The sequence below is a fragment of the Sinohyriopsis cumingii genome, chromosome 4 (genome assembly GCF_028554795.1).
Source record: "Sinohyriopsis cumingii isolate HCF-2022 chromosome 4, ASM2855479v2, whole genome shotgun sequence".
NCBI classification, from domain to species: Eukaryota; Metazoa; Mollusca; class Bivalvia; order Unionida; family Unionidae; genus Sinohyriopsis; species Sinohyriopsis cumingii.
In genome coordinates this window covers 10,068,405-10,093,783 of record NC_142964.1, presented here as the reverse complement: position 1 = coordinate 10,093,783, position 25,379 = coordinate 10,068,405, and the positions used below count along the sequence as shown (strand labels likewise).

At 35.1% G+C, this 25,379-nt stretch overlaps 1 protein-coding gene across 4 annotated transcripts in view; it reads left to right on the top strand.

The window, feature by feature from the left end:
• Nucleotides 1-25,379, top strand: part of LOC149800607 (zinc finger MYND domain-containing protein 15-like) — a 58,683-nt gene that overhangs the window by 12,103 nt on the left and 21,201 nt on the right. For 2 of the 4 annotated variants that reach the window (XR_016420529.1, XM_089954599.1), the window contains exons 2-7: nucleotides 764-878; nucleotides 4,241-4,360; nucleotides 12,353-12,551; nucleotides 12,947-13,093; nucleotides 17,798-17,964; nucleotides 20,371-20,499. Coding sequence is in view for 3 of the 4 variants with exons in the window: in XM_089954599.1 (XP_089810725.1) it covers nucleotides 764-878; nucleotides 4,241-4,360; nucleotides 12,353-12,551; nucleotides 12,947-13,093; nucleotides 17,798-17,964; nucleotides 20,371-20,499 (877 nt within the window). In the remaining variant the exon portion in view is untranslated. Of the gene's footprint in view, nucleotides 1-763; nucleotides 879-917; nucleotides 961-4,240; nucleotides 4,361-12,352; nucleotides 12,552-12,946; nucleotides 13,094-17,797; nucleotides 17,965-20,370; nucleotides 20,500-25,379 lie in introns of those variants that run through there. The other 2 variants (XM_089954600.1, XM_089954601.1) reach the window with 2 other exon arrangements.

Genomic DNA, 25,379 nt, shown 5'->3' with positions numbered 1-25,379 from the left:
ATATGGTGTGTTCGATGGAATGATAATTGTAAATTTTGTTTTGGGGGTTATGTTGTTGTTTTATTTCCAGTTTTGAGTTAACCTTACTTGTGGTTTTTTTGTGGTTGTTTTGGGGTTTTAGCGGGCCCTTGCCTTTACCTAGGTATGTGTTTTGGGTTGTTTGGCGTCTTTGGGTTGCCATATTAGTGATGCTGCTGGGTAGTTTGGTAGTGTCTAATTCATTGGATTTGTTCCCATAGGTTGGTGGTTCCCTTGCTGTTATTATCACAGATGGTCCAGGAGTTTGGCTTGAGTGTATAGTTTCTTTCCTAATGTTTTGATTTATTGTTTTTTGCTTGATTCCATGTTGTTGGTTTGTTCGCATGTTTCTAGAATTAGTTATTTCATTTTTGGTGAATTTTGGGGTGCTGGTTATGGTTATGTGGTCTAATTGTGGGGAGTTTAAGGTAAGTAGGTTACTGTCAAATTCATTTGTTAGGTTTGGAATAGTGGTGTCTATATCTTCATTTGTGTGTGGTTTTTCCGCTTCCTTGAAGAGGATTGGCGATAGTATTGGCATTGTATTTATATTGTTCCCAGGAGTTTTGTTCTACTGATAACTCTAGACACTCTGTATAAACCCAGGTCTGCCAGGTCACTATGCAATGGCAGATCTGTTTTCATTAATTGTAATGTGGACAGTTTATTTTATTAATATTCCTTTAAAATACTGCTGTGTATTCTTTAATTGGTTGATGGTTAAGTGTGCAATATCTATTTCCAGTTTCAGGATCAGGTAGGAGAAGAAAGTTTAGCTTTCAAATGGTCGATGGAAAAGAGTGGTCTGGAAAAATTCCTTAGAAACCTTGAAGGTCCAAATCCAATGCAGATGGTTGACCGTAAGTATTGTTAAATTGCAAGAGTGGTCAGGAAAATTCCTTAGAAACCTTGAAGGTCCAAACCCAATGCAGATGGTTGACCGTGAGTAATGATAAATTGCTAGAGGGGTCTGGAAAATTCCTTGGAAACCTTGAAGGTCCAAATCCATTGCAGATGGTTGAGTGTGAGTATTGATAAAGCGGAGTTAAACACTTAGGCTGCATTCAATGTCCTTTGCATCTTCTATACAATTTAAACATTTCTTTAAAAAAAAGTACTTGAACATTTTTATTACTTGTGAAAATGTTTTAAGATTTTCATGAAAGGTTATTAAGCTTTAATAATTTGAATCAGGGATGGCACTGGACTTTGCCAATGTCACAGATTGTTGGGTTTTCTTTATTTATTGGCAACAAAATATACCATCTGGCGATTATTTGGTGACGACATATTTTGGCTGTTTAAACTTGTATATACAATCTTGGATTTGGGGAGGAGAAATTCAAAGGTACCATGAAAAGAAGCCGCAGACTTGGATATAAATTGCACTGGAATGTATCTATTGTTACATAAACAAATCCTTTGTTCATATTGACAAACTCATCTTAGCAACAAATTTTTGCATCATAATCTGCTTCTACATATAGCTGGGTACTGTAAGCTGTGATGCACTGAGTCATGTTGCTGGATCAGCTACAATCGATGGGTCCCCAAAAGGCATGAACAGGATTGGCTACACTCAACCAAATGACTGTTTTCTTGTGGTTTTTTGGTTTAATAAAAATGTGCCCATAATTATAGTTTTTGTTGACACTTCAAAGAAACTGATTACCTTTAAAGCACCATTTGTTCTGCATTAAGTACTAAGCAAGTGAAACAAAATAAGAAAATTGGTCTCAGTCAGTGTTCTGCAGTTATTTGATGTTACCACCACAATAACAAACCAGCATTTGTTTGGTCCTGAAAAGCTTGCATTTAGTGGTGACATCAATAACACATGCATCCTTCATCAAAGTAAGTTAACTAGTCTTCATTAAAAACAAAGCACCTTTCATCGAACATAGTCAGCACCAAACTTGAATAAAAGCAATGGAATCTGATCGATTGTTGCATTTTCCAAAGAGATTGGAAGACTTTTATTGTGCTATAAAAGTTTCTGCTTTGCAGGAACAATATTTATGCTTACAATTGCTTCCAAAGGTGGCATAGTTAAATTTCAAATCTTTTGAAACCATTTATATTTGGTTGCAAAGATGTTTGTTAAACTTTTTAATTTGTTCACATATTTTCATTTCCCTTTTGACAGCTTCATCCCCTTATTAGCCTCGGCAAGATGATAACTGTCTCCAGCTGACCAAAATCAAGGCTATGTACATGTAGCATGTAAATAACTCTAAAACCACGTGCTACTGGCAACAAAAAATACCTGAATTGTTTAATGACACATTTGTTGAAATGGGATATTGATCAAACAGAAACTTACTTTTTTTTCACGTACGAGTTATTTGTGTTTTATAATGTGATGTGAATGATGTATAAATTTTCTAACATACTTAAATTCAAGGATTTTTCATATGCGTGCACAATACTTTATACCTTGTGGATTCTTCTACAGTTGTAAGTTTTCAGTGCACACTTTCAGTGTAAATCCTATTCGCTGATGACAGGTTCCCTCTTACAAGTTTCATTCTATGTGTAATTTAATTTTTTTTTTAACCCCTCCCCACTTATCTTAACATCCACTTAAGTCGACAAAGTTACCTTGGTCACAGGGATATCAAGATAAACAGTTAGTACTGTATTATGAAAATGGCAACAATGTGACTGCCATGTCTTGCTTCTCACCCATGTGTTTTTCACAAAAACTATGTCAACTGGACAAGCAAGCTGACTCTTGGGGGAGGGGGTACATTAAATTACAAACTGAACAAACATGATCAACACAGATCTACTGGCACATTATGCAAAACGTAAGAGTCCACAATGTTTGCAATTCAATGTGTGCTAATGCAAACAAATAAAGAACATACCTGCTGTCCATTTTCATTTAGGAGCAACTTGACACTATTAGAAAACTTTTGGTAAAAACTCCATGCCATGCCAGTATATTTATCTGTTTATGAGAGTTTGTGAAAAGATTTTCATTACATTCATTGTGGTAGCTATATTGGATATCTGGAAGGTACCATTTTCATTGAGGACCAACTTAATGACAGATCTTAGTTTATAGTACAGTATGCAATGGCATACTTGATCTACCCAGTTGATATTGAACAGCAGCCATATGGCAGACTTTGATGTACCCTGTTGATATTGAACAGTAGCCATATGGCAGACTTTGATGTACCCAGTTGATATTGAACAGTAGCCATATGGCAGACCTTGACCTACCCTGTTGATATTGAACAGTAGCCATATGGCAGACCTTGACATACCCTGTTGACATTGAACAGTAGCCATATGGCAGACCTTGACATACCCTGTTGATATTGAACAGTAGCCATATGGCAGACCTTGACATACCCTGTTGACATTGAACAGTAGCCATATGGCAGACCTTGACATACCCTGTTGATATTGAACAGTAGCCATATGGCAGACCTTGACATACCCTGTTGACATTGAACAGTAGCCATATGGCAGACCTTGACATACCCTGTTGACATTGAACAGTAGCCATATGGCAGACCTTGACATACCCTGTTGATATTGAACAGTAGCCATATGGCAGACCTTGACATACCCTGTTGATACTGAACAGTAGCCATATGGCAGACCTTGACATACCCTGTTGATATTGAACAGTAGCCATATGGCAGACTTTGATACCTTGTTTGTAGTTGGAGTACTTCTATATGTTCATGGTAATCTAATTACCTTCTAAATAAGTATAATAAATATTCATGATGGAAACTTTGAATTTTCATTCACAAGTAGCTTGATTTAAGATTTGGTCATCCACAACAAATTATATCTTCACTATTGTGTGATAATTCAATATATTTCTGTGACTCTTTTAGCACATATCCAAGCTTGTGGGCAACTTTTTATTTTTTACCCTTGCATGATGTTCTGTGTCAGAAATGTTTAAAACTGATTCTGGTGAAATAGTAATGCCAGTACCTGTAATTTCAGCTAAATATTCACAAAGAGCAAGTTGACTTCACTTTTTTATGAGTCATTGTCACTCCCTTTCCCCATTTTAGGCCATTTAAAAGTTTTGTGTTTTGAGTAGCACAGTGTCATCACTGCATCATTTTTCTTTTCAAAGAGCAATGTTTAGCATGGATAGTGCTCTTTTCATTAATTCCTAATAAGCAAATTGAATTTATTAAAACATTTATAAAACAATGAGTTAATAAACAGACTTGTTCTTTGACAGAAATGACAAATGAATACAGAGAGCAGATGGAGACATGCAAGGGACAGTATGATCAAATACCTTCACTTCCACAAGAGGATACTGTGTGGATAATAGATGAGATAGCCATGGTTGGACCAGGTAATTTCAGTACAGTTTAACCACAGTTTGATAGCAGGTTCAAAATGTTGAGTGGAAAACTTAAATTATGTGCGTTCATTGATTTGTCTAAGACTTTTGCACAGAGTGGGAAATCCCATTCTGACATTCTTATAAATGTAGAACTTTATTTTAAATTGGTGGTGGCAGTTTTGGCACAAGGACCATATGTACACATCTATGAATAGATCCCTTTTGTTTAAACAAATATAAATGATAAAAATGACCTGTAATAGATCCCTTATGTTTAAACAGATAATGCAAGATAAATAACTTGTAATAGATCCCTTATGTTTAAACAAATATGCATGATAAATAACCTGTAATTGATCCCTCGTGTTTAAACAGATAAAGCATGATAAAAAACCTTATATGAGTCGATCCTTTATGTTTAAACAAATGCATGTAATAAATAACTTGTAATAGGTAAAGACAAACTTACATCATTGTCACAGTGGCAGAAATTGTGTGTTTTTGACAATGGCACTACGCAGTTTGGATAATAAATGCATGTAAATAATAGAGACATTAGCACCGGAAAGCTACTTAGGCTTCTGTCTGTTTACAACCTTGTTGAGCTCAGTGGACAATAAGCATTTAATAACAACATAATCAATGAAATCATCCCAATGGATCAGTGGACACTTAGTAAGCACTCATATGGGTAGCTGATCCAGAAATCATGCTCTTACTTGATCTGATTAATAGTGATAAACTTACAGGGTTTGTTAGGTTCATGGCAAACTTATGCTTTCTGCATTCCTAGACTCACAGCAGTCCTAGGGTTATGGGAAACAAAGCTCTCAGCAATCCTAGTCTTATGGCAATCCTAGGCTAATGGCAGTCCTAGGCTTATGGCAGTTCTAGGCTTATGACAATCCTAGACTCATGGCAATCCTAGGGTTATGGGAAACTAGGCTCTCAGCAATCCTAGGCTTATGGCAATTCTAGGCTTATGACATTCCTAGGCTTACGGCAATCCTAGACTCACAGCAATCCTAGGGTTATGGCAAACTAGGCTGTCAGCAATCCTAGACTTACGGCAATCCTAGTCTCATGACAGTCATCTGTGCTTCACCTTTACATGCTCACTCATTTATAGGGTGGTAGTATTAAATTTAGCAGGGATACTACACTCAATCAGAACTTCTAGAGTCACTACACACTCTGGAACTTGCTTCTCCATAACATGACAGGAAAATTAGTATATTATAAAATGTTCAAAGTTAATGTAAAATAACATTATAACAGAATCGGTTAAACATTCATTCAAATAAAAAATCTCTCACGCACACCCACACACACGAAGTACAACAATAGGATTTTGCAATCTCTTACCTTACTCCCTCCCCTCAATATAAATAAGACTTAGTACCTATTGTATGGATGTAGTTATGACTAATACAACCCTAAAATTGGTGGCGACATGGGTGGAAATAAGTGATTTAATAAAATTTCTTAAATAAGGCCATCATAACTAAGAATAGATGAACATTTAAACCACTCAAAAAAGAAAATTAAACAGAATTTCACCATATTTGACAGGAGATCCAGTATGTCAAGATGGCTTTTCAGATTGGTATAATGATGCGGGTATGTCAAGATGGCCTTCACATTGGTATAAATGATGCAGGTATATCAAGATGGCTTTTCGATTGGTATAAATGATACTGGTATGTCAAGATGGCTTTTTAATTGGTATAATGATGCCAGTATGTCAAGATGGCTTTTCAATTGGTATAAATGATGCTGGTATATCAAGATGGCTTTTTGATTGGTATAATGATGCTGGTATGTCAAGATGGCTTTTTGATTGGTATAAATGATGCTGGTATGTCAAGATGGCTTTTTGATTGGTATAAATGATGCTGGTATGTCAAGATGGCTTTTTGATTGGTATAATGATGGTGGTATGTCAAGATGGCTTTTTGATTGGTATAAATGATGGTGGTATGTCAAGATGGCTTTTTGATTGGTATAAATGATGCTGGTATGTCAAGATGGCTTTTTGATTGGTATAAATGATGCTGATATGTCAGGATGGCTTTTTGATTGGTATAATGATGCCAGTATGTCAAGATGACTTTTCGATTGGTATAAATGATGCTGGTATGTCAAGATGGCTTTCAGATTGGTATAATGATGCCAGTATGTCAAGATGGCTTTTTGATTGATATAATGATGCTGGTATGCCAAGATGGTTTTTTGATTGGCATAAATGATGCTGGTATGTCAAGATGGCTTTCAGATTAGTATAAATAATGTTGCTATGTCAAGATGGCTTAAGATTAGTATAAATAATACCAATATTTCAAGATGGCTGTTATTGCTAAAAAAAAGTATACAACTTTTTAAATCACTTCTTTTTTGTTAAAGAAAATATTTAATAGAATTAGACCACAGTTACTAAATATAGACACTTATAATCTGAACTTGATCTGCCATCATATATGACCACAGTTATTAAGTATAGACACTTATAATATGAACCTAATCTGCCATCATACATGGCCACAGTTACTAAGTATAGACACTTATAATATGAACTTAATGTGCCATCATACATGGCTACAGTTACTAAGTATAGACACTTATAATATGAACTTAATCTGCCATCATCCATGGCCACAGTTACTAAGTATAGACACTTATAATATGAACTTAATCTGCCGTCATACATGGCCACAGTTACTAAGTGTAGACACTTATAATATGAATTTAATCTGTCATCATACATGGCCACAGTTACTAAGTGTAGACACTTATAATCTGAACTTAATCTGCCATCATACATGGCCACAGTTACTAAGTGTAGACACTTATAATATGAATTTAATCTGTCATCATACATGGCCACAGTTACTAAGTATAGACACTTATAATCTGAACTTAATCTGCCATCATACATGGCCACAGTTATTAAGTATAGACACTTATAATATGAACCTAATCTGCCATTATACATGGCCACAGTTATTAAGTATAGACACTTATAATATGAACCTAATCTGCCATCATACATGGCTACAGTTACTAAGTATAGACACTTATAATATGAACCTAATCTGCCATCATACATTGCCTCAGTTAGTAAATATATACACTTATAATATAAACCTTAATCTGCTCATACTTGGCTACAATTACTAAATATAGATACTTATATTATAAACCTAATCTGCCATCATACATGGCCACAGTTACTAAATACAGACACTTATATTTATGAACCGAATCTGCCATCATATATGGCCACAGTTGCTAAATATAGACACTTATAATATAAACCCTAATCTGCCATCATACATGGCCACAGTTATTAACTTATAATATGAACCATAATCTGTTCATCATAAATGACCTCAGTTAGTAAATATATACAAACATTTACACAGCTTTTTCTCAGTAAACCTCTTAATAGAATTTAACCAACTTGTACTAAAAGTCCTGGAATAGAGATCTTTCAGTATTGGATAACTGATGCTTGTGGAGATGGGGGTGGATGCTGGATTTTTTTAAGAAGCCATTTAATATTTGTTTGTTTTTAACCACAAGATAATTTTTGTAATGGATGAAATAAGTTCTGTTTCTGTACAAATCAGAGAAAGATTTGTTATTTGAAGTTTTTGCAACCCACCCACCAAGATAATTAAATGGTCAGTCCTTTATGTGTCGTGTGCTTTGGTCAAAGACTACTGGAACTTCTTGATATATGTCTATGAAATGTTACCATATAATATGAACAGTTTAAGTATTGTATGTTTATTGCACATGGGATTATTACTTAGATTTCAAAAGTTCCTGGAATCCTAACAAAGTAAAAATTGGAGTCTCAGTTACAAAATGTGATATCCCACTCCTAAAATTAGGATACAAAAATTGTGTCATGTATCAAATGCTGTTGTGATTAAGTTGTTAAATTTTGTGCATATAACTAAAGAATGCATTATTTTCTTCCTGTGAAAAGCATAGGAGGTGATCAGTTTAAGTACTAAAGTCATTTTATTGTGTGAGAAGACACTTTTCTTTTAAAAAGCCAACAAGAATTGTGCAAGGAGCACTTCTAGCCCTGAGCTGATATGTTTTGTGTAAAGCAGACGACAACAGCAATAGCAATAATAATAATAATAATTATGATAATGATAATGGTAATAATGACAATACTAATAATAATAATACTAATAATAACAATAACATTGTAAATAATATAAGAAGATTGCCAGATACGGTGTTTTAACTGACCTCAACATGAGTTGTATAAATATGAATTAAATAGGGGTGTTTGAGAGTGATCTACAAATAGGTTTCTTCCAATTAATTTTTAAATGTTTTTTATTACATATCAAACACCCACTGTTTTAGCTAAGGCCCCACTCAGCAAAGTCAGCTTAATCCTTTGAGTATGAAACTTGATATCTTAAGTAGTCAGGAAGAATGAACATCAATAACACACTGCATAAATATTGTTTGTAAAGCAAGGGCCATCATTATATGGTGTATTATTAAAGCTTTGTCACTTCATCAATAATGTAAAATATGAAATTAAATTCTTCTAGTTACAAATATTGTTTAAAAATAATGTTAAAAATCTCAATAAATAGAAAAAATTATATTTTAACCATTTTATGTACAGATATTTTGATAAGAATATAAGAAGGGTGCATGAATACATAAGTACTTCCTGCCTGGTGCTATTAGCTGACAATTTAGATTTTCTACATCACATGATTTGAATTTGACCAGTCTAAACGCTTGCTATAGAGGGCTAGCAATGATGTCCATTTGTCCAATATGCAAGAAAACTTTTATGGAAATGTTTGGGTATAAACCAGAATTTATATGCAGCTTTTATATAGATGAGACCACAAACAAGTTCTTATCAGGTCTTCTCTGTTGTCCTTTACAGAAATTATGGCCCCTGATTGCCTGTCACCCAAAACTTAAATTTCGACAGCTTAACTTTTACTATTATTATTGGGCTTAGTCAAATTGAGCCTGCAGTTCTATACAGATGCAATCTCTTATGAGTTAATTTTCCAGTGTTCCATGACATTTACAAGGGCTATGCTCCCTGGTTGCCCATTTTTGTATTAGATTCATCAGCATAACTTTACCAAGGTTTGCCTCATTGTATCCAAATTTAAGATCTGTCTTTATATGGATGACAGCTAAAGTTCAGTTTCTAACATTCCAGAGCATCATTTATAACTTGTGTCCTAATTGCCAATTTATAAGTTGTCTCCTGATTTCTAGTCATCAAGAATTTGGTTTCCACAGCATAACTTTACCAAAATATGTTGGTTATCAAACATATTTGGCAATGGGCTTTACATTGATGAGACCTTGAATGTGTTCCCTTTCGGTGTACATCATAGGAATGGGTTTTATTTCAGTGTACAACATGGGCATCAGAGATCTCGGAAATGCTTAATTACACATATTTGGATGCCAATTTTTGATCTGGAACGAAGAAAATCACTGAGGCAGGAGTCACCCATACGCTTGTAATAGGTGTGCGGCAAAATTCAAAGACTTGCCAGTCCTGCTTCAGCCACCTGCTTTGTAGGAAAATGTGTTTATCAGTTAGCTGTGCTGATATTTACAATGACAGAATTCAGTGATTGAAAGACCACTTGATGTACATACATGTTGCCATTATAAGAGTACATAAAAAAAGAACATGATGCAATAGCTGGGCGGCAAGTTCAAAGGCTTTGACTGGTAGCCGGGTCTGAAAATGTACTGATATTTACAGTGATTGAATTCAGAGGCAGAAAGACCCAGAGATGTACATGTGGTCATTTATAAAAGTACATCAACTAAACAACTTTAGCTTTCATTATTGTGTTAATTTCCAAATTTATTGGAATAAGTAGTGCACGTGACCTGAGAATCAAGACATGATGAGACTTAGACAAAATGTCATTCGTAAATTTGGATAAGTATTTTGGGGTTAAATGGCAAACTTACAACAATTGTAACGAGATTCAGAAGAGTGCTAAAGCTGCTAGAATTGATAGTTCGGATGGGACAGTAGCTAAGTGTAAGTAAGTGTGTGGTGCCTAGCTTAGTGTTTGGAATAAGCCCTTACTTAGATTGACAAAATTCAGTCTCACTCTGATGGACAAACAAGAGCTATTTAAGAGGTACATTGACTGACCATACTTTTTTTAAAATGCCCCTCGCCTTAGCCCAGTTAGTTCTGGTGTTGTAGCGAAATGTATTCATCAAGACATCATTTGCTAGGCTTAGTTTTGATATCAATTACGTTAATAAACAAACTCTTGACCACTAACCCTTTTCCAAGTAAGGTAGCAACTATCAATTTCCTGCATGATATCCTTTGATGATAAAACATACAGACATGTGTTTTAAGATTAGAATCGGAGAAATGGATATATATTAACTGCCTCTTGTTCACCATTTTGTCATAAAATTGGTTTGAAACCGTAAGTGAACCAGTAGGTCTAACGGGAAATAATGGCAGACTTCGCTAATTCTGGAATGTATCAGTTTATTAGATTGTCTGTTTTCGTAAATCATCGGGCAAATATACATTTATTCAGAAAAATTTACAAATCATTGAAAGCAAAGCCTAGGTATTATTTTATTAAAGATTTAACTTTAAAAGTAAGTTATGTAGGTCAGAAATGTATGGGACAGTGCTATGTTGTGGAATTTGTGAGATGTGCTTTAAGGTCTAAGCTGTTTTCTGACTTAACACGTATTTGCGAAAATACATGGAAAAAACAGCAAATCAGATACTATTTAACCATTGCCAAAAATTGCTACAAGTACGTAGACAAATAAACCATAAATTTGCAATCCTGTCAATGGACTGTTGTAATGAAGCTATATTAAAGTGAATGATTACATTATGAAAACCTCTCCATCTAAAAATAGATGCACTTACATGTGTGTTGATTCTGTAGGAAAGAAGGGACTGCTACTTTTGATGGTGGGACTCATATTTTTACCAAAATGGGAGTCCTGGACTGCTAGTTTTAAAATCCTAGCGAGGCCTCTGGGAATGTGTTCCATTTCAGTGTACACCATGGGAATGGATTTTATTTCAGTGTACACCAAGGGAATGGGTTTTATTTCAGTGTACACCATGGGAATGGGTTTTATTTCAGTGTACACCATGGGAATGGGTTTTATTTCAGTATACACCATGGGAATGGGTTTTATTTCAGTATACATCATGGGTATAGGTTTTATTTCAGTGTACATCATTAGAATGGGTTTTATTTTGGTGTTCCATGATATCATTTACAACCCACGCTGCCTAGCCAGGAATGGGTTTGATTTCATTGTTACATGAAATCATGTATAACTCATGCTGCCTACCCTGGAATACGTTTGATTTCATTTTTCCATGAAATCATGTATAACTCACACTGCCCACCCTGGAAAATTCTGATATCTTGCTGTTAGCCTTCCCTTTCTACTCTGTTTCAAAAATGGAAGTTCAAAATGACATTTTCCCTAAAACAGAGAGCTTATTTTATAGAAAACTGCAGACCCAATTTCAAAACTTGGAGTCTTTGACCAGGAACTGAAGGTCATGGAAGAAGTGACTCTTACTACAGAGATATCTGAGAAGGTCAATTGTTATGAAGAAACGTTCAAGCAGACTTCCTTCCCAACATGGAAATTGATATTATTTATGTCCCATCCTGACAGTGGTAAGGGAATATAATGCTACTTGTGTCCATCTGTCTCTATGTCACACCTTAAGTTTTACGTTCAGGTCATTTCAAGGACTTTTCTAGGACATCATAGTTCCATGACCACATTTATGGGGGGGGGGGGGGCATAAGGAGTGGACTACCATAGTTTTTAATTAATTTTTAATGTTATAGTAGTTTAGATTATTCTATTTTGTTACATTTTTAGCCTGATTATTTATGTAATGGCTGCATTATCATGTTTTCTTGTCATGTATAATGTGATTGTTAATATTTGCTTCAGATGCAGAAGGTGATCGCTTCAGGTTTTTAAGAGTCATGGATAAGCGGGGAAAGTGTCTGGGCTTCAACCATGGTGACATATCAGAGGTTAGTTTTTCAGACCAATCACTTCATTTGGTTGCTCTGTGCACGCTGTATCCAATGATTGGGAAACCAAGAAGGCCAAGGTTCATTACCTTCAGAGATCCAACCCATGTGAGGTATGCTTTGTTGTTGATTGTTGTGTGCAACTGTTTTGTGTCAATAGTGATAGTAGTAGTTTTAGTGTTAAGATTTCTTTTTAAAGCTCTGTTTTTGACAATAACATATTTTTTATTTATAAACTTTTAGAAATTTTGGCAGGGTCAGACTTATTCAAGGTTACTATTAACAACTTTTTAAAAATGTTTTGTCAGAAAGAACAAATTTATGCTGCTGATAAATATATGTTTTGCTCATTTTGACATTTTCATTGGAAAACTAAGTACACAAGCCGATGTAATGTGGCATAAAAAAATCTAATAAAATTACTGTACTCATTATAAATTGTATATTTGAAACATTCACATTTCAAAGAAAGCACAATGTGTATCTATTTAATGTGTTTCCTTTTCAGACTGGCAGCAGGTTTTAACACATCTCAGTTTAAAATTACATATATGTATGACAATATCACCCAGTCTTTACAGACACAGGGCTATCAACGATTCAGGGAATGCTCTCTTTGTGGAGTACGGGGCACCAAGGAACTTTTCAAAAAGTGGTAATGTATTTTTCATATCATATTTTTCATATCATAGCATGCTTAGTATTGCAACTTCTTAAATTGCATACCATGACATTTGCTTACTGTAAACATTTACAGTTATCAGATGTACAGACATTGATCCTTATTTTTGAATTACTGTATGTACTGTTATTGTTTTCAATGCTAAAATAAATTTGGAATGAAAACATTTGAATTATAAAAGCACCCTGCATTATCAGCTTTTTGTACAGTAGCCAGTAGCCAAGAGACATCTCAAAACAGATGAAATAGGCAGGTGGAAGTTAACAAATCACTTTTGCAAAACGAATTGCATTTCATTATCTTACAAATTCAATTTTATGTTAAATTTTTCCAAGTCAGCATATATCATTTAATTGAGTTCATTTTATGTGCTCATTTCTGTAAATGTTTAAAATTTTAGTAAAAGTGACATACCATTATCTTGCTTGCACCTCACCACCACCAACTGAGTGAAACATGTTGGTGTTTGGCTGTTCATCAATCACACTTTCTTTTTAGCAAGATAACTGAAAAACTATTGTGCCAAACCAGACCATATTTAGTATTTAAAATATCTTTGGTGGGTTCCAAGAACTGATTAGATTCTGATTTCCATGACATTATTTTGCAATTCTTGTTACACATTTTGGAACTTTTCTTTGATTTTTTTAACCGAAACTTTTATTTTTGAGCTCACTTGTCATGAGCCATCATTATATTACTTTGTGGCACCCTGGATGATCAAGTGGTCTAAGGTGCTTGCTCTCACAGATCACTCATATAGTTCACGTCTGTCCAAATGTGTTTAAATCTTGGTTTGACCAACATAGGTATGTGAGAAAGCTTGCCAGTAACATTCCATGCATTGGTGGTTCTTTTGTGGTCATCCCGGATTCTTACTCCACTAAATATAATGGCTACCATATAAAGCTTAGACACTACAAAACAACCAGGACCTTGTCTTATGTTGTAGATGACCTAATTATATTTTCAGACCACTTTAGTAATTTTTTGAACTTGAAAAGATCTCAGCAAATATCACTTGAAGCAGAAAATAAAAATTGTATGATTATTTGTATTATTATATAGATTAGCTGATTACCTGAACCATTTGTCCTGACTGGGAAGGAATCAGCTTGTTGAGGACACCTTTACTATTGTGCCTAGGCTGAGAAGATCCAAATTTTATACAAAAAGGTTGCAATTGTGACAGTGCTTGGAATTCTTCTTTCACACATTAGTTAAGGACATTTTTAATGTGCAGAGTAATTGCATACTTAATGAAATATCTGCTGATGTCTTTACTTTGTTATGATAATCTATCAGTAAACTGGGCAGTCACGAAAAATTCTGGAGATGAGGGGTGAGCATAACACTGTTTGACCACCCCCACCCCCAAATAATGGTTTTGTTACATTTTCAGGCATGAAACTTCACCTATGCCTAATTCAAATGTCTGATAGCTAGTTGCAGTGTAAAATGTCAAGTTAAAATTATATATAGATTACTGAAAAGTGTTACTGTAAACATAAAAACTAATAAGAAATCAGTGGCTAGTTTTGAAAAGTTATAAACCTTGTCTTTTATTATATGTTAAAAAGGTTTTCAACTTGCTGTCCAAATTCCAAACATAACATGTACTTGTTTTTGACCAATTTTGATATCAAGCTTGTGTTGGGCACCTGTGTTTTGTTTTTTAGTAAGAACATGATTAGCGCAGTGAATAGGGGCCCCAAGTGGCCGAGTGGTCTAAAGCGGTCTCCGTTACGGATCACTGCCATCCCACCTCTGTCTGCATGAGTTTGAGTCTCAGATTCGGCTAATGTGGATATGTGAGAAAGCTTGCCGGTAGCTTCTTGTGGGTCGGTGGTTCTTTCCGGGGTTTTTCCGGGTTCTTCCTCCACCATTAATACTGGCCACCATGTATAGCCTATCATGTGCTGAAAAATGGCGTTAAGCCCTACAACAACAACAACAACAACAACAACAGCGCAGTGAATAGGTGTACTGTGTTGAGTAAATTAATGTTGGAGGTAAATAGCTATTGCAACTCACTCATCATTTCCCTGAACCATGTATATTTATTTTGTCCAAGATTTTAGCCACCTGGCCAATCTTGGTTCGGTCAAGTATCCAGTGCATCCTAATTTTTACTGAGTTTTCTGTGTGTTACTTAAAATTGACCTTTAAGACCGAGTTAATGAGAGGAAAACTAAAATCAGGGACTTTCTGTATCACACACCTAACAAAATATAATTTTACTTCCTTTGCTAGAGTTTTCCTTTTCTTTTATTTAAATACTAATGTCACAAAATGACATTACTTTTCATGGTGTTGATGTGGAGGATATTGTCAAGTGATGTATACACACAGTTATGTTTATTTTACTACAACGGTGTCTCTTTCTAATGATACATTCTGTACATTATTACATGATTAATGTCCAATTCTCGTTGGAACTTTGCTATTACGAGAATCTCACAAAAGAAGTAGATTTTTGTTTGAAAATGTTTTTCATATCTGTGCCAGAATATTGTTAATTCTGTTCGGCTAAGGCCATAAGTAATTTGTTCATTTCTCAAAAAGCAAGGAAATGAAGAATCTAAGGAGACTTGGCATCTCATTTCTGTCATACTGTATTTTTCAGTAATCAACTATTGCTTATAATTGAACACCAAAGTTTGTTTTAATAGGTTATGAATAGGTACCTAATTATCTCAGAAAATAATTGTGCTTCTTTAGCAAGAAATATTTATTGTGATTTAAAACTTAATTCAAATAATTTTATGTCTGTTGTGTCACTTGTAAGATTTGCACTATTGTCCATTTGCTGTGGATGCCATATTGTGTTGGCTGCTACATGATATCTCTCATTCTAAAAGTGAGACCTGACATGGGAAACAAACATGTTTTGTTTATGGTAGTTAAGGCACAACTATTTTGGGAAGATTTCATTTGATGAATCATCATTTATTTGAGGATTACTTATCATTGTTTATTTTTATAGCAGATTGACTCAGTGAGGAAAAAAATATGATTGGTTGTCAGTGTAAAAATTGTTACACACGAGGCCACATTAATGTGCTGTTAATTGGATGTGACAGTCATGGATCTGATTAAAGACAACTAATTGCAATTAGCAGCCACAGTCCCATATTGTATTACACAAAACGATTCATCAGAGTTGGAATGGATTAATGAATGTAAAGGAATCATGATACAAACAAAGACAATTTTCCTTGTTGGTATTATTTTGTACAGTGGATTAAGGGTAATTATTGTACTTGTTATTGCTAACTTGTTCTTTTCTTGACAAAGAAGTGGACTTGCATGAAGGGAATAAAGAATGACAACTGCAGGTTTTCAATAATAAACACATTGTTTCAGTTTAGTGCAAGTCTGCATAACCTGTACCATATATGCTCGCAGAAACAAGTTGAGTTCATCTGCAGAAAACATAAACCCCTGATCTGCCATTGCATAATGTGCAGACAGATTAATATTTTTGTTGTTTGTTTTACTGATTACTCCTAACAAGTTGCAAAGACCAGATCTGCCTAAACATTATGCAGTGGCATATTTGGGTATGGGCAGTTTACAGTTGGACTGAGTATATAATTTTTTTGGGGGGGTGAGGGGTTACCTTTTTCCTTAACATGGATTTATTTCCTGAACAGTATGTTCTGAGGGATCTGCTGTTGCATGTTGAACCTCACACACTAGCTTTGAATGGCAGAATCTGCTGTAATTTTAATGATAACTCCTCTGAGCAGTAATTGACAAATATTCAGTGTTCCATTAGCGTTCATTTGACTGGGAGTGCTTGATTTACACAATTGACAATGCCATGTGATTGTGCTGCACAGTTGGCACATGTTGACTTGTGACCATCTTGTAATGAGACCACACAAACTGTACAATTGAACGTCGCTAAAGCTAACTTTTGACAAATTGCCTTATTATATGGATAACATATAATTTTGTGAATTGATTGTTGGATTCAGATAGCAGGATAAGGGAACAAAGCTTCCCATGGGGATGAATTCATGGGATTGAACACGACAGACAGTGACATTAGAGAATACTTTCAGTTGCAATGAGGACTACACTTTGATTTTTCTTTGTCAGTGAAATTTGAGTGTATTTGTCGCATAGATTTTCATAGTCACTAATTATGTAGCAGATAGTTGTGAGAAGCCATTAATGTGATGGTTCCCTTGGAAAGCACACAAAGTCATTATTTGTATGGCTGTGTTCGGGAATTGTTTTGCTTCATAGGTAGCACATTATTACAGGTGTTAAAGTTTTGCTGGAGCAAATTTGTTTCTCTCATTTGTCTGCAGATGCTAGATGATCTAATTTAAATTTATCGGAAAACTATTTGTGTTCCAGAGGAAAAAAATAAAGAAAATATGGTAGTCATCCAGAATAGGCATCATAATTCTCCATGTCTTAGTTTCTTATGATAGCTGAGCTCTGTAGTTCTTCATGAATTGCCATGTGAGAAAGCAAAATTAGTAATTCTAATATTTTCATAATTGCAATATAGAAATAGAATCTTCAGCTCATGTTGATGAGACTTTACATTTATTAACACAGTCAATAATAAATATACCACTTGATTAAAGCACCTGGGGACTTTTCGCATAAATGTTACATGGATCTCTCATTTGTCATCTTGTATACCTTGCTCCATAGCTCCTCCTGTCATGCGACCCTGTACTGTTCCAAGTTGTGTCAGAAGACTGACTGGGTAGGGTCAGAGAAGACGGAAAATCACAGTCACAAGAAGTGGTGTAAATTGATGAAAGAATACATGGCACAGTCAGAAGAGCTCAAACAGCTACACTTTACATTTATTAATGGTAAATTATAGCCATACTGGTCATAGACATGAATTTATTCGATGACCTATAGTCCCTTGTCTTTTATCACAGCTCCCTCTAAACTACTTGGAGGATTGCCTTGAAACTTTTAACACGCATTCATCACAGGGTCTGGTTGGTTCTAAAGGAAAATGGTCCTGCTTTGAGACCCAATATGGCTGTCACAATGGCCATATATCAGATCTTGTTTTCCTGCTTTCACCAGAAGCTTAAAAATCTAATTGATACTCCTCCTGAAGGGATGTCAGCACAGGTTTCATCAAGAGATGTTTAGTTAGTCCTAAATGAAAATGGTTCTAATCTAATTGTTATTATGACTACTTCATTATGTCTTTACACTTCCTAAATGGAAAGTTGCACTGATATGGGGTTTTCACCAAATGACTTCAAATGGTGTCTAGTTGGTCCTAAATAAAAAAATGGCCATAAGTGGCCAAGTGATCCAAAACACTAAGTTTTACAGGTCACTTACAGATTTCATGCTTGTCTTTGTGACTCAACCAGCAAGTATGTGAGAAAGCTTGCCAATAGTTTCCTTTGAGTCACTAGTTCTTCCTTCACTAAATATACTGGCAGCCATGTACCAAAAAATGGTGTTAAACCCTGCAACAAATACAACAACCTAAATAAAAATGATGCTGATCTGATTTCCAATATGGTCACCATGGCAGCCATCTTGAGAATCTGCTTTTGTTACTTCTCATCATATCTACATGGAGGTTTTCAGCAAAAGACTTCTTATGGTATCTAGTTAGTCCAAAATGAAAATGGTGCTGATATTGTGGCCAATTTGGCCACTACAATGGCCATCTTGAAAATATCACTACTCCACCTTAATTGTAGGACATATTGACACGGTTTTCACCAAAAGTCTTATCATGTCTAGTTGTTCCTATTGACAGTGGTGCCAATTTTACAACCAGTAAGGCTGTCACAGTGGCCATCTTGGAAATCTTTTATTACTTACAGATATTTGATTGTTTCCATACTCAGCAGTTATTACTTACTTCTGAAAAAGGAACATGCATAAGGTGCAGTTGTTTGTGTGGGCAACATGCATAATGGAGAGGTTGTTGGCATACCTTAATGCTGTTTTCATGTACTGGGACTAAAATTTATTTACATGCGATAATTATGGAAATCATGCACAAACTCAAGCATACAGCTGATCAGAATTGTTACTTCCGTGTGCTCAAAAAATGAGCTTCAACTAATCCAAAGTATATTAACTTCAGCAGTTATTAAAATGGGGAGAATAAATTTTGTCAGAGCAAGCAATACCAGCTTCTGAAAGTGCAACAAATGAGTTATACAGGATATAAAAACGTAAAATAAAAGTTATCAACTATTTTTTCAAATTTTCCTTTGAAGTCCAGGAAGTAAATTAATGAAGCAGAGCTAGCAGTCTTTTGATAGGTCCACATTTGAAGTAAGGACAAGCTGTATACTCTCCAACCCAAACTACGCCCATCAATCATACACCAAAATAAAGGGAGTTTAAAGCTTTTTTTAAGAATAACTAAGATATTCAAGATATTTTTAAATAGCCAGAGGTACCAATGAAGAAAATCTGGGAGATTATTTTTCCTTCAAAGCAAACACCATACAAATTATGAAACTGTAGAGCAGAACCAGTATTTGTAAAAAATTCTTTTCGGCCATCAGTGTCCGTTCATTTTAGGGACTATTGCTTCCTTTTTATTTTTGCATTGTGATAAGTTTTATCATTATTTTCTTGAGGGTGGGTGTAACCTGAACTGCATCTATGCTGGTGAAGAGAGGATGAACATATTTAGTGTATATTTTCCCCAGTAGACAGCAACACAAATTTTGGATTCTGAATGCAGCCCCTTAGGAAAAATGGGCTTATGGTCAAAAGTCAATTTTTGCAAGTTATATAAACTTTTTCTTGTAATGTAATTTCCATAGATATTGATAGAGTCAGAATGACATATTAGGCATGATGATAAATAGATGACAGCTGAGGTCACTTTTCATAGGCAACCTGAGCTCATTTGTAAATCACATTTTGGAGTGTTGTTCTAGAAGGTGAATAATGATCAACATTGAAGTTTTCAAATTTCCAAATACCAGGGGAGGTACTTCAAAATTATTGAAAAATTGCAACTATTTTAAAAAGAAACTAAAAATTGCTTGATTTAGTAAGCTATTTTGTGAGTCTTTTGTCATGGGAAATTTAGCAAATCTTTACGGAAAATGATGCTAAGTTATTTCAGAAAGTTAGGCATGGTAATTCTACCTTTAGCTTTAGATTGAAGGTAATTCTGCCTTTACCTTGAGTTAGATGTTCTTAAATATGAAAACTACCAATTATGTAAAAATGTTTTGTTCAAGACACTTACAGATAAAATTTTACTCTTAAAGAAACCACATCAGAGGACTTTGATATAGATAAGTACAAAGAATTCCTGGAGAGATGTGGAGTATACAATCAAGGATTATGGAGAAGAGAATGCCAGCTATGGCGCAAACCTGGTGATAATCTACAGTTTGGTAAGTGTCTGTTTTTTGGCCGGATTTCAAAACAATTCTAGCTTATGGATTGATGGTGTCTGACCATTGGACACTGTCCACCTGTCCCTTTGGCATTATTACTCAGGCTAGGATTTGCATTATTTCAAACACTTGCTTGTAGAGTCACATAAGTTGGTATTTAGATGCATCATTTGGATTACTGCACCTTTCTGTGAAAAATTAGGTTACTGTCAGCTACATTTCACAGTCCAATAAATTTTGGTTAACCTTTGTGTTTCTCTCATTTTATCATGCACTATTGCTTATGTATGAAGTCACAAGACTTGGTATGTAATTGTATCATGGAGAGTACTTTAGACTTAAGAACTAGGTCAGTGTGACCAATATTTTGTGGTTCATTGATTTGAGCTTACCTTTGGGTTCAGCTTACTTTCTCTTGGCAAGGGTTTCAGTGATACTACCAGGCTGCACCAATGTGCTAGTGATGCGAAATTGGCCATCATGCAGTTTAAAATTAGCATTGCACAAAATCTCATGCAGTGAAACCTGAACTGCTGCAAATAAAATGTCTATGGTTTGTGAAAAATCTAAATGAAGTCTAACCATGTTTTGTTCCATGTTGTCTATTTGAGTCTTGGTTACCAAGTCGTTTTTGTATCTGATGGCTTCTTCCATGTAGCTTTTAGACTACTTGTAGATGCATTACCAGAAATCCATTCAGGTATGCTAAAGATGATGACAGGTCATAGGTTTATCATAAATTGTGTTCAAGTTCCCTCTGCCAGGATTTCTGACTCTGATCTGATTAAATGTCTCAACAGGGTTGTTGGTACCTCTTGCACATGGTACAAAATGTGTAAAAATTTCACCTTACAAAAATGAACTATGCCAACAAAAGCCTGTCCATGAGTGTGCCATGCATGTAATGTATTAGCACAACCTACATCTCTACCTGAGCCTAAACAACCTCAGCATCTCCCTAAAGCTATTGACTTGTCAGCTAAGTTGAGTTTTAGTATTTTCAAAGTCTGAGGTGTTGAGATGGGCATTTCATGTGATAACCAGATCAGCTCTCATGCTTTTGAAGGACTTTTTGTGCAGTACCCCAGGAATTTACTTCTCTGGAGAAGCTTATCCATGCTCTTCCACATTGCATTAAGTGTTTGCACACCTCTCCTATGCAGCTCAGGTAGATATCTGATGTTGTTCATATGTGCCATCTTTTGTGGGTTTAGCTATTGTGAGACAACTTTTAAATGGGAGGTTGAACCTATATAGGTTAATGTATCAAGTCACAAAACTGTCTCCAACCCTGCTTCTCTATATAAATAAGTTTATTGTGCACTCTATTACTACCACACAGTAGAAGTGAACCTCATACTGAATGCATTTTCAGCAAAAACAGCACAAATAGGGAGGAAGGGTTCCCTTGTGTTTCATCTGAAGGTAAGTCACATGGCAAGATTTTTGACAATAATCAGTCTCTCCGACAGAAACTCTGGCCCTTGTTAGTACCCTTTATATATATAGTTTAACCGTGGTAGAATTTTTCTTACCATATGAGAGTCCACAGGCCAGTGATGGTCAGGGACCATCCTCAAGGCTCTGTATGTTCAAGGGGCTTTCTGTTTTGGGGTATTTCTGCACAAAAGTTGGCTGGGAGGGGACATAGAAGAAAAATGCATGGTGTACTCCCCAAACAACCCCTCCCCCTCCCTGCTCCACATGTGGGAACAGGGGAAAAATGGATCTTAGTTCTGGGTTGATGTTATTGTCTTCATCTAAAGATGCAAATATTGACAAATCTTTGTAATACCTGGATATTATGAGAGTTATGGCCTATTTTGGCTGGCAGCAGAATGCAGAATATGACAAAATGTTATAAATGCAACTACTGTTACAGTTCATAGTGAACTGCTATGAAGAGTAGGACATATTACGGTCATTATCTGAAGATGTGATTGTTGACCTGTCATTGAACTCACACTATTTCCAGATGACCTTTGTTCTGTTTGCCTATAGACAAATTTCTATCACACTGCTCATTTGCCTAGTGGTTAGAGCATCCGCTGTGGATGCAGGAGGTCATGGGTTCGAACCCCAGCTGAGTCATACCAAAGACTTATAAAAATGGTACTTGCAGCTGCCTCACTTGGCGCTCATCATTAAGATGTTAGTGTTAGGACTGGTCGGCCTGGTGTCGGGATAATGTAACTGGGTGTGACATCATGCTGCGTGTCTGCAGCATGATGCCCCTGTGCTAGAAACACTTTAAACTGTCACACTGCAGACATCTTAGCAATATGACTGAAAAATTATTAAAGCTATGTTTAAAAAATCCAACACATACACTCACACACCAATTTATGTTGTAGGTGAAGGACATGGAAGAACATGGTATATTTACCTTGAGCATTTGTTCACCATTCCTATAGTTGGATTTCAACCATTTGTTTTGCTATTTTGATATTGATGAGCTATTGACTTGGTTGGTTTTCAGCATTCTACATCCTCATTTAGCAGAGTTATAACTCCTGATTGTCACACCCTTCCATTTTCTTTTCTGTATGAAAAAATTATGACTATTATTTGATTTCAACCAAAAATTGGATGTTCTTTGATACCGATGATTCCCAGTTTTCTAAGTCATCATTTATCAGTGTTATAGCCCCTGATTATTGAACACACAAACTTTTCGTCCCCTCACAAAACATGCATGATTTTTAATTGATCTGAAACAAATTTGGTATGTTGCCTAATGTTAATAAGACATCAGCTGAGTTCTCGGTATTTGTGTCGTCTTTTAGCAGAATTATAGCCCACAATTGTCCGACCCACTCACCCACTTTTTTTTCCAGACCACTATTATTTGATTTTAGTGAAATTTGGTATGTGGTTTGCTATTCTTGAGACCTTGTCAGAATTTGATTGTCTGCATTTTGCATTGTTTAGCAGAATTATAGTCCTTGATTGTCAGACCAGCCATGTTTGTTTCAGCACAGTAACTTCGATAATTAATAATGGATTTCAACCAGCTTGCTTAATTTGCAGCTTGATATTTTGTATTGTTTATCATTCTCATTATTGTACCTAGGATGCACATTTGTAAGATTCCCGCTTAAGCTGAAAATGTATTCAAAAATGGCCTAAATAAAAGCATTGTTCACAGAGCTATATAAATCCTTGAGGTCTTTTTTCTTGTTATGTATGGGAGACATTAATGGTTCAATCTGTAAAAATCATTACACCAATCAAGGATGTCTGATGTTGAATTAAGATTTGGTGTCTTACTTATGCCTGTGTCATACTTAAGACCTGCCATATGACTAAATGGATAAACAACCCAGATTTATTACACTTTATGATTTTGTTTTGAGAGAGCTGATTCCAGATAGGGGCTGAAAGTGTTGGGGATAAACAAGAAGAAAATGGGGAAAGTCAGTGTGTTCTTCAGCACTTTTATACAAGCCCATATCAAGTTCATTTTGCCTGTTCCTGTTGAATGGAGTGCTGGAATGATTCACTTTCCCATTTTTTAGGTAGGTTTTTATTAAGATAATGCACCTTAGTTTAATGAACCATCAATGCCCTAAAGCTAATTTGAAATCAATAAGTATATTTAATTGTTTGAGTTATTATGATGCTCATTTAAACTGTAAGTATCTTGGTGACTGGGAAGATCCATACAATGTTAAACTATGTATTTTGGTGACTGGGAACATGCATACAGTGTTTATAACTGAAAATGGTGCAGAAATTGATCGTTTTTTTAATTATTTTTACATTGAAATATGTCCATGAATTATGGTATTTTTGTTCATATTACTCATAGAAACAACTATGTACAGAATTGATACATTTTGACGCTAGTCAAGATTTTCTTAATGTAAAGAAGTATGCTATGGGCTTAGAGAAACTTTTTGCATAGGTCCATTAATGAGATCTCAGATGAATTTGATATTCAGTGCTGCTTAAGTATGCAACACCCCATCATCTTGTAGAAGGCTTATGGCCCCTTATTTTCCAATTCACCTACATTTCTATCACACAGTGGCACCCTTAAATCCTTTTTATCTCAACTGAGTTTAGTATGCAACTTTTTGTTGATGTCTTAGCACAAGTTTGCAGGTGTCAATACAACACCACACAGTACTACCTTGAGCTGGTTAATGGAGAAAATCTCAATTTTTGCAGCATAAATTAAAGCCCTACTCAGATCTTTGAACTCATATTGGTATTAAGTACTGCCTTAATAGTCATATCGGTATTAAAGTACTGCCTTAATAGTCATATTGGTATTAAGTACTGCCTTAATAGTTATATTGGTATTAAGTACTGCCTTAATTGTCATATTGGAATTAATTCCTAACTTAATAGTCATATTGGTATTAAGTGCTGCCTTAATGGTCATATCAGTATTAAGTACTGCCATGATAGTTATATTGGTATTAAATACTGCCATAATAGTCATATCGGTATTAAGTACTGCCATAATAGTTATATCAGTATTAAGTACTGCCTTAATAGTCATATTGGTATTAAGTACTGCCTTAATAGTCATATTGGTATTAAGTACTGCCTTAATAGTCATATCGGTATTTAGTACTGCCATAATAGTCATATTGGTATTAAGTACTGCCTTAATAGTCATATCAGTATTAAGTACTGCCATAATAGTTATATCAGTATTAAGTACTGCCTTGATAGTCATATCGGTATTAAGTACTGTTGTAATATCACATCAGTATTAAGTACAGCCCTAATAGTTATATCAGTATTAAGTACATCCTTAATAGTTATATCAATATTAAGTACAGCCTTAATAGTTATATCAGTATTAAGTAATGCCTTGATAGTCATTTCAGTGTTAAGTACTGCCTTAATAGTCATACCAATAT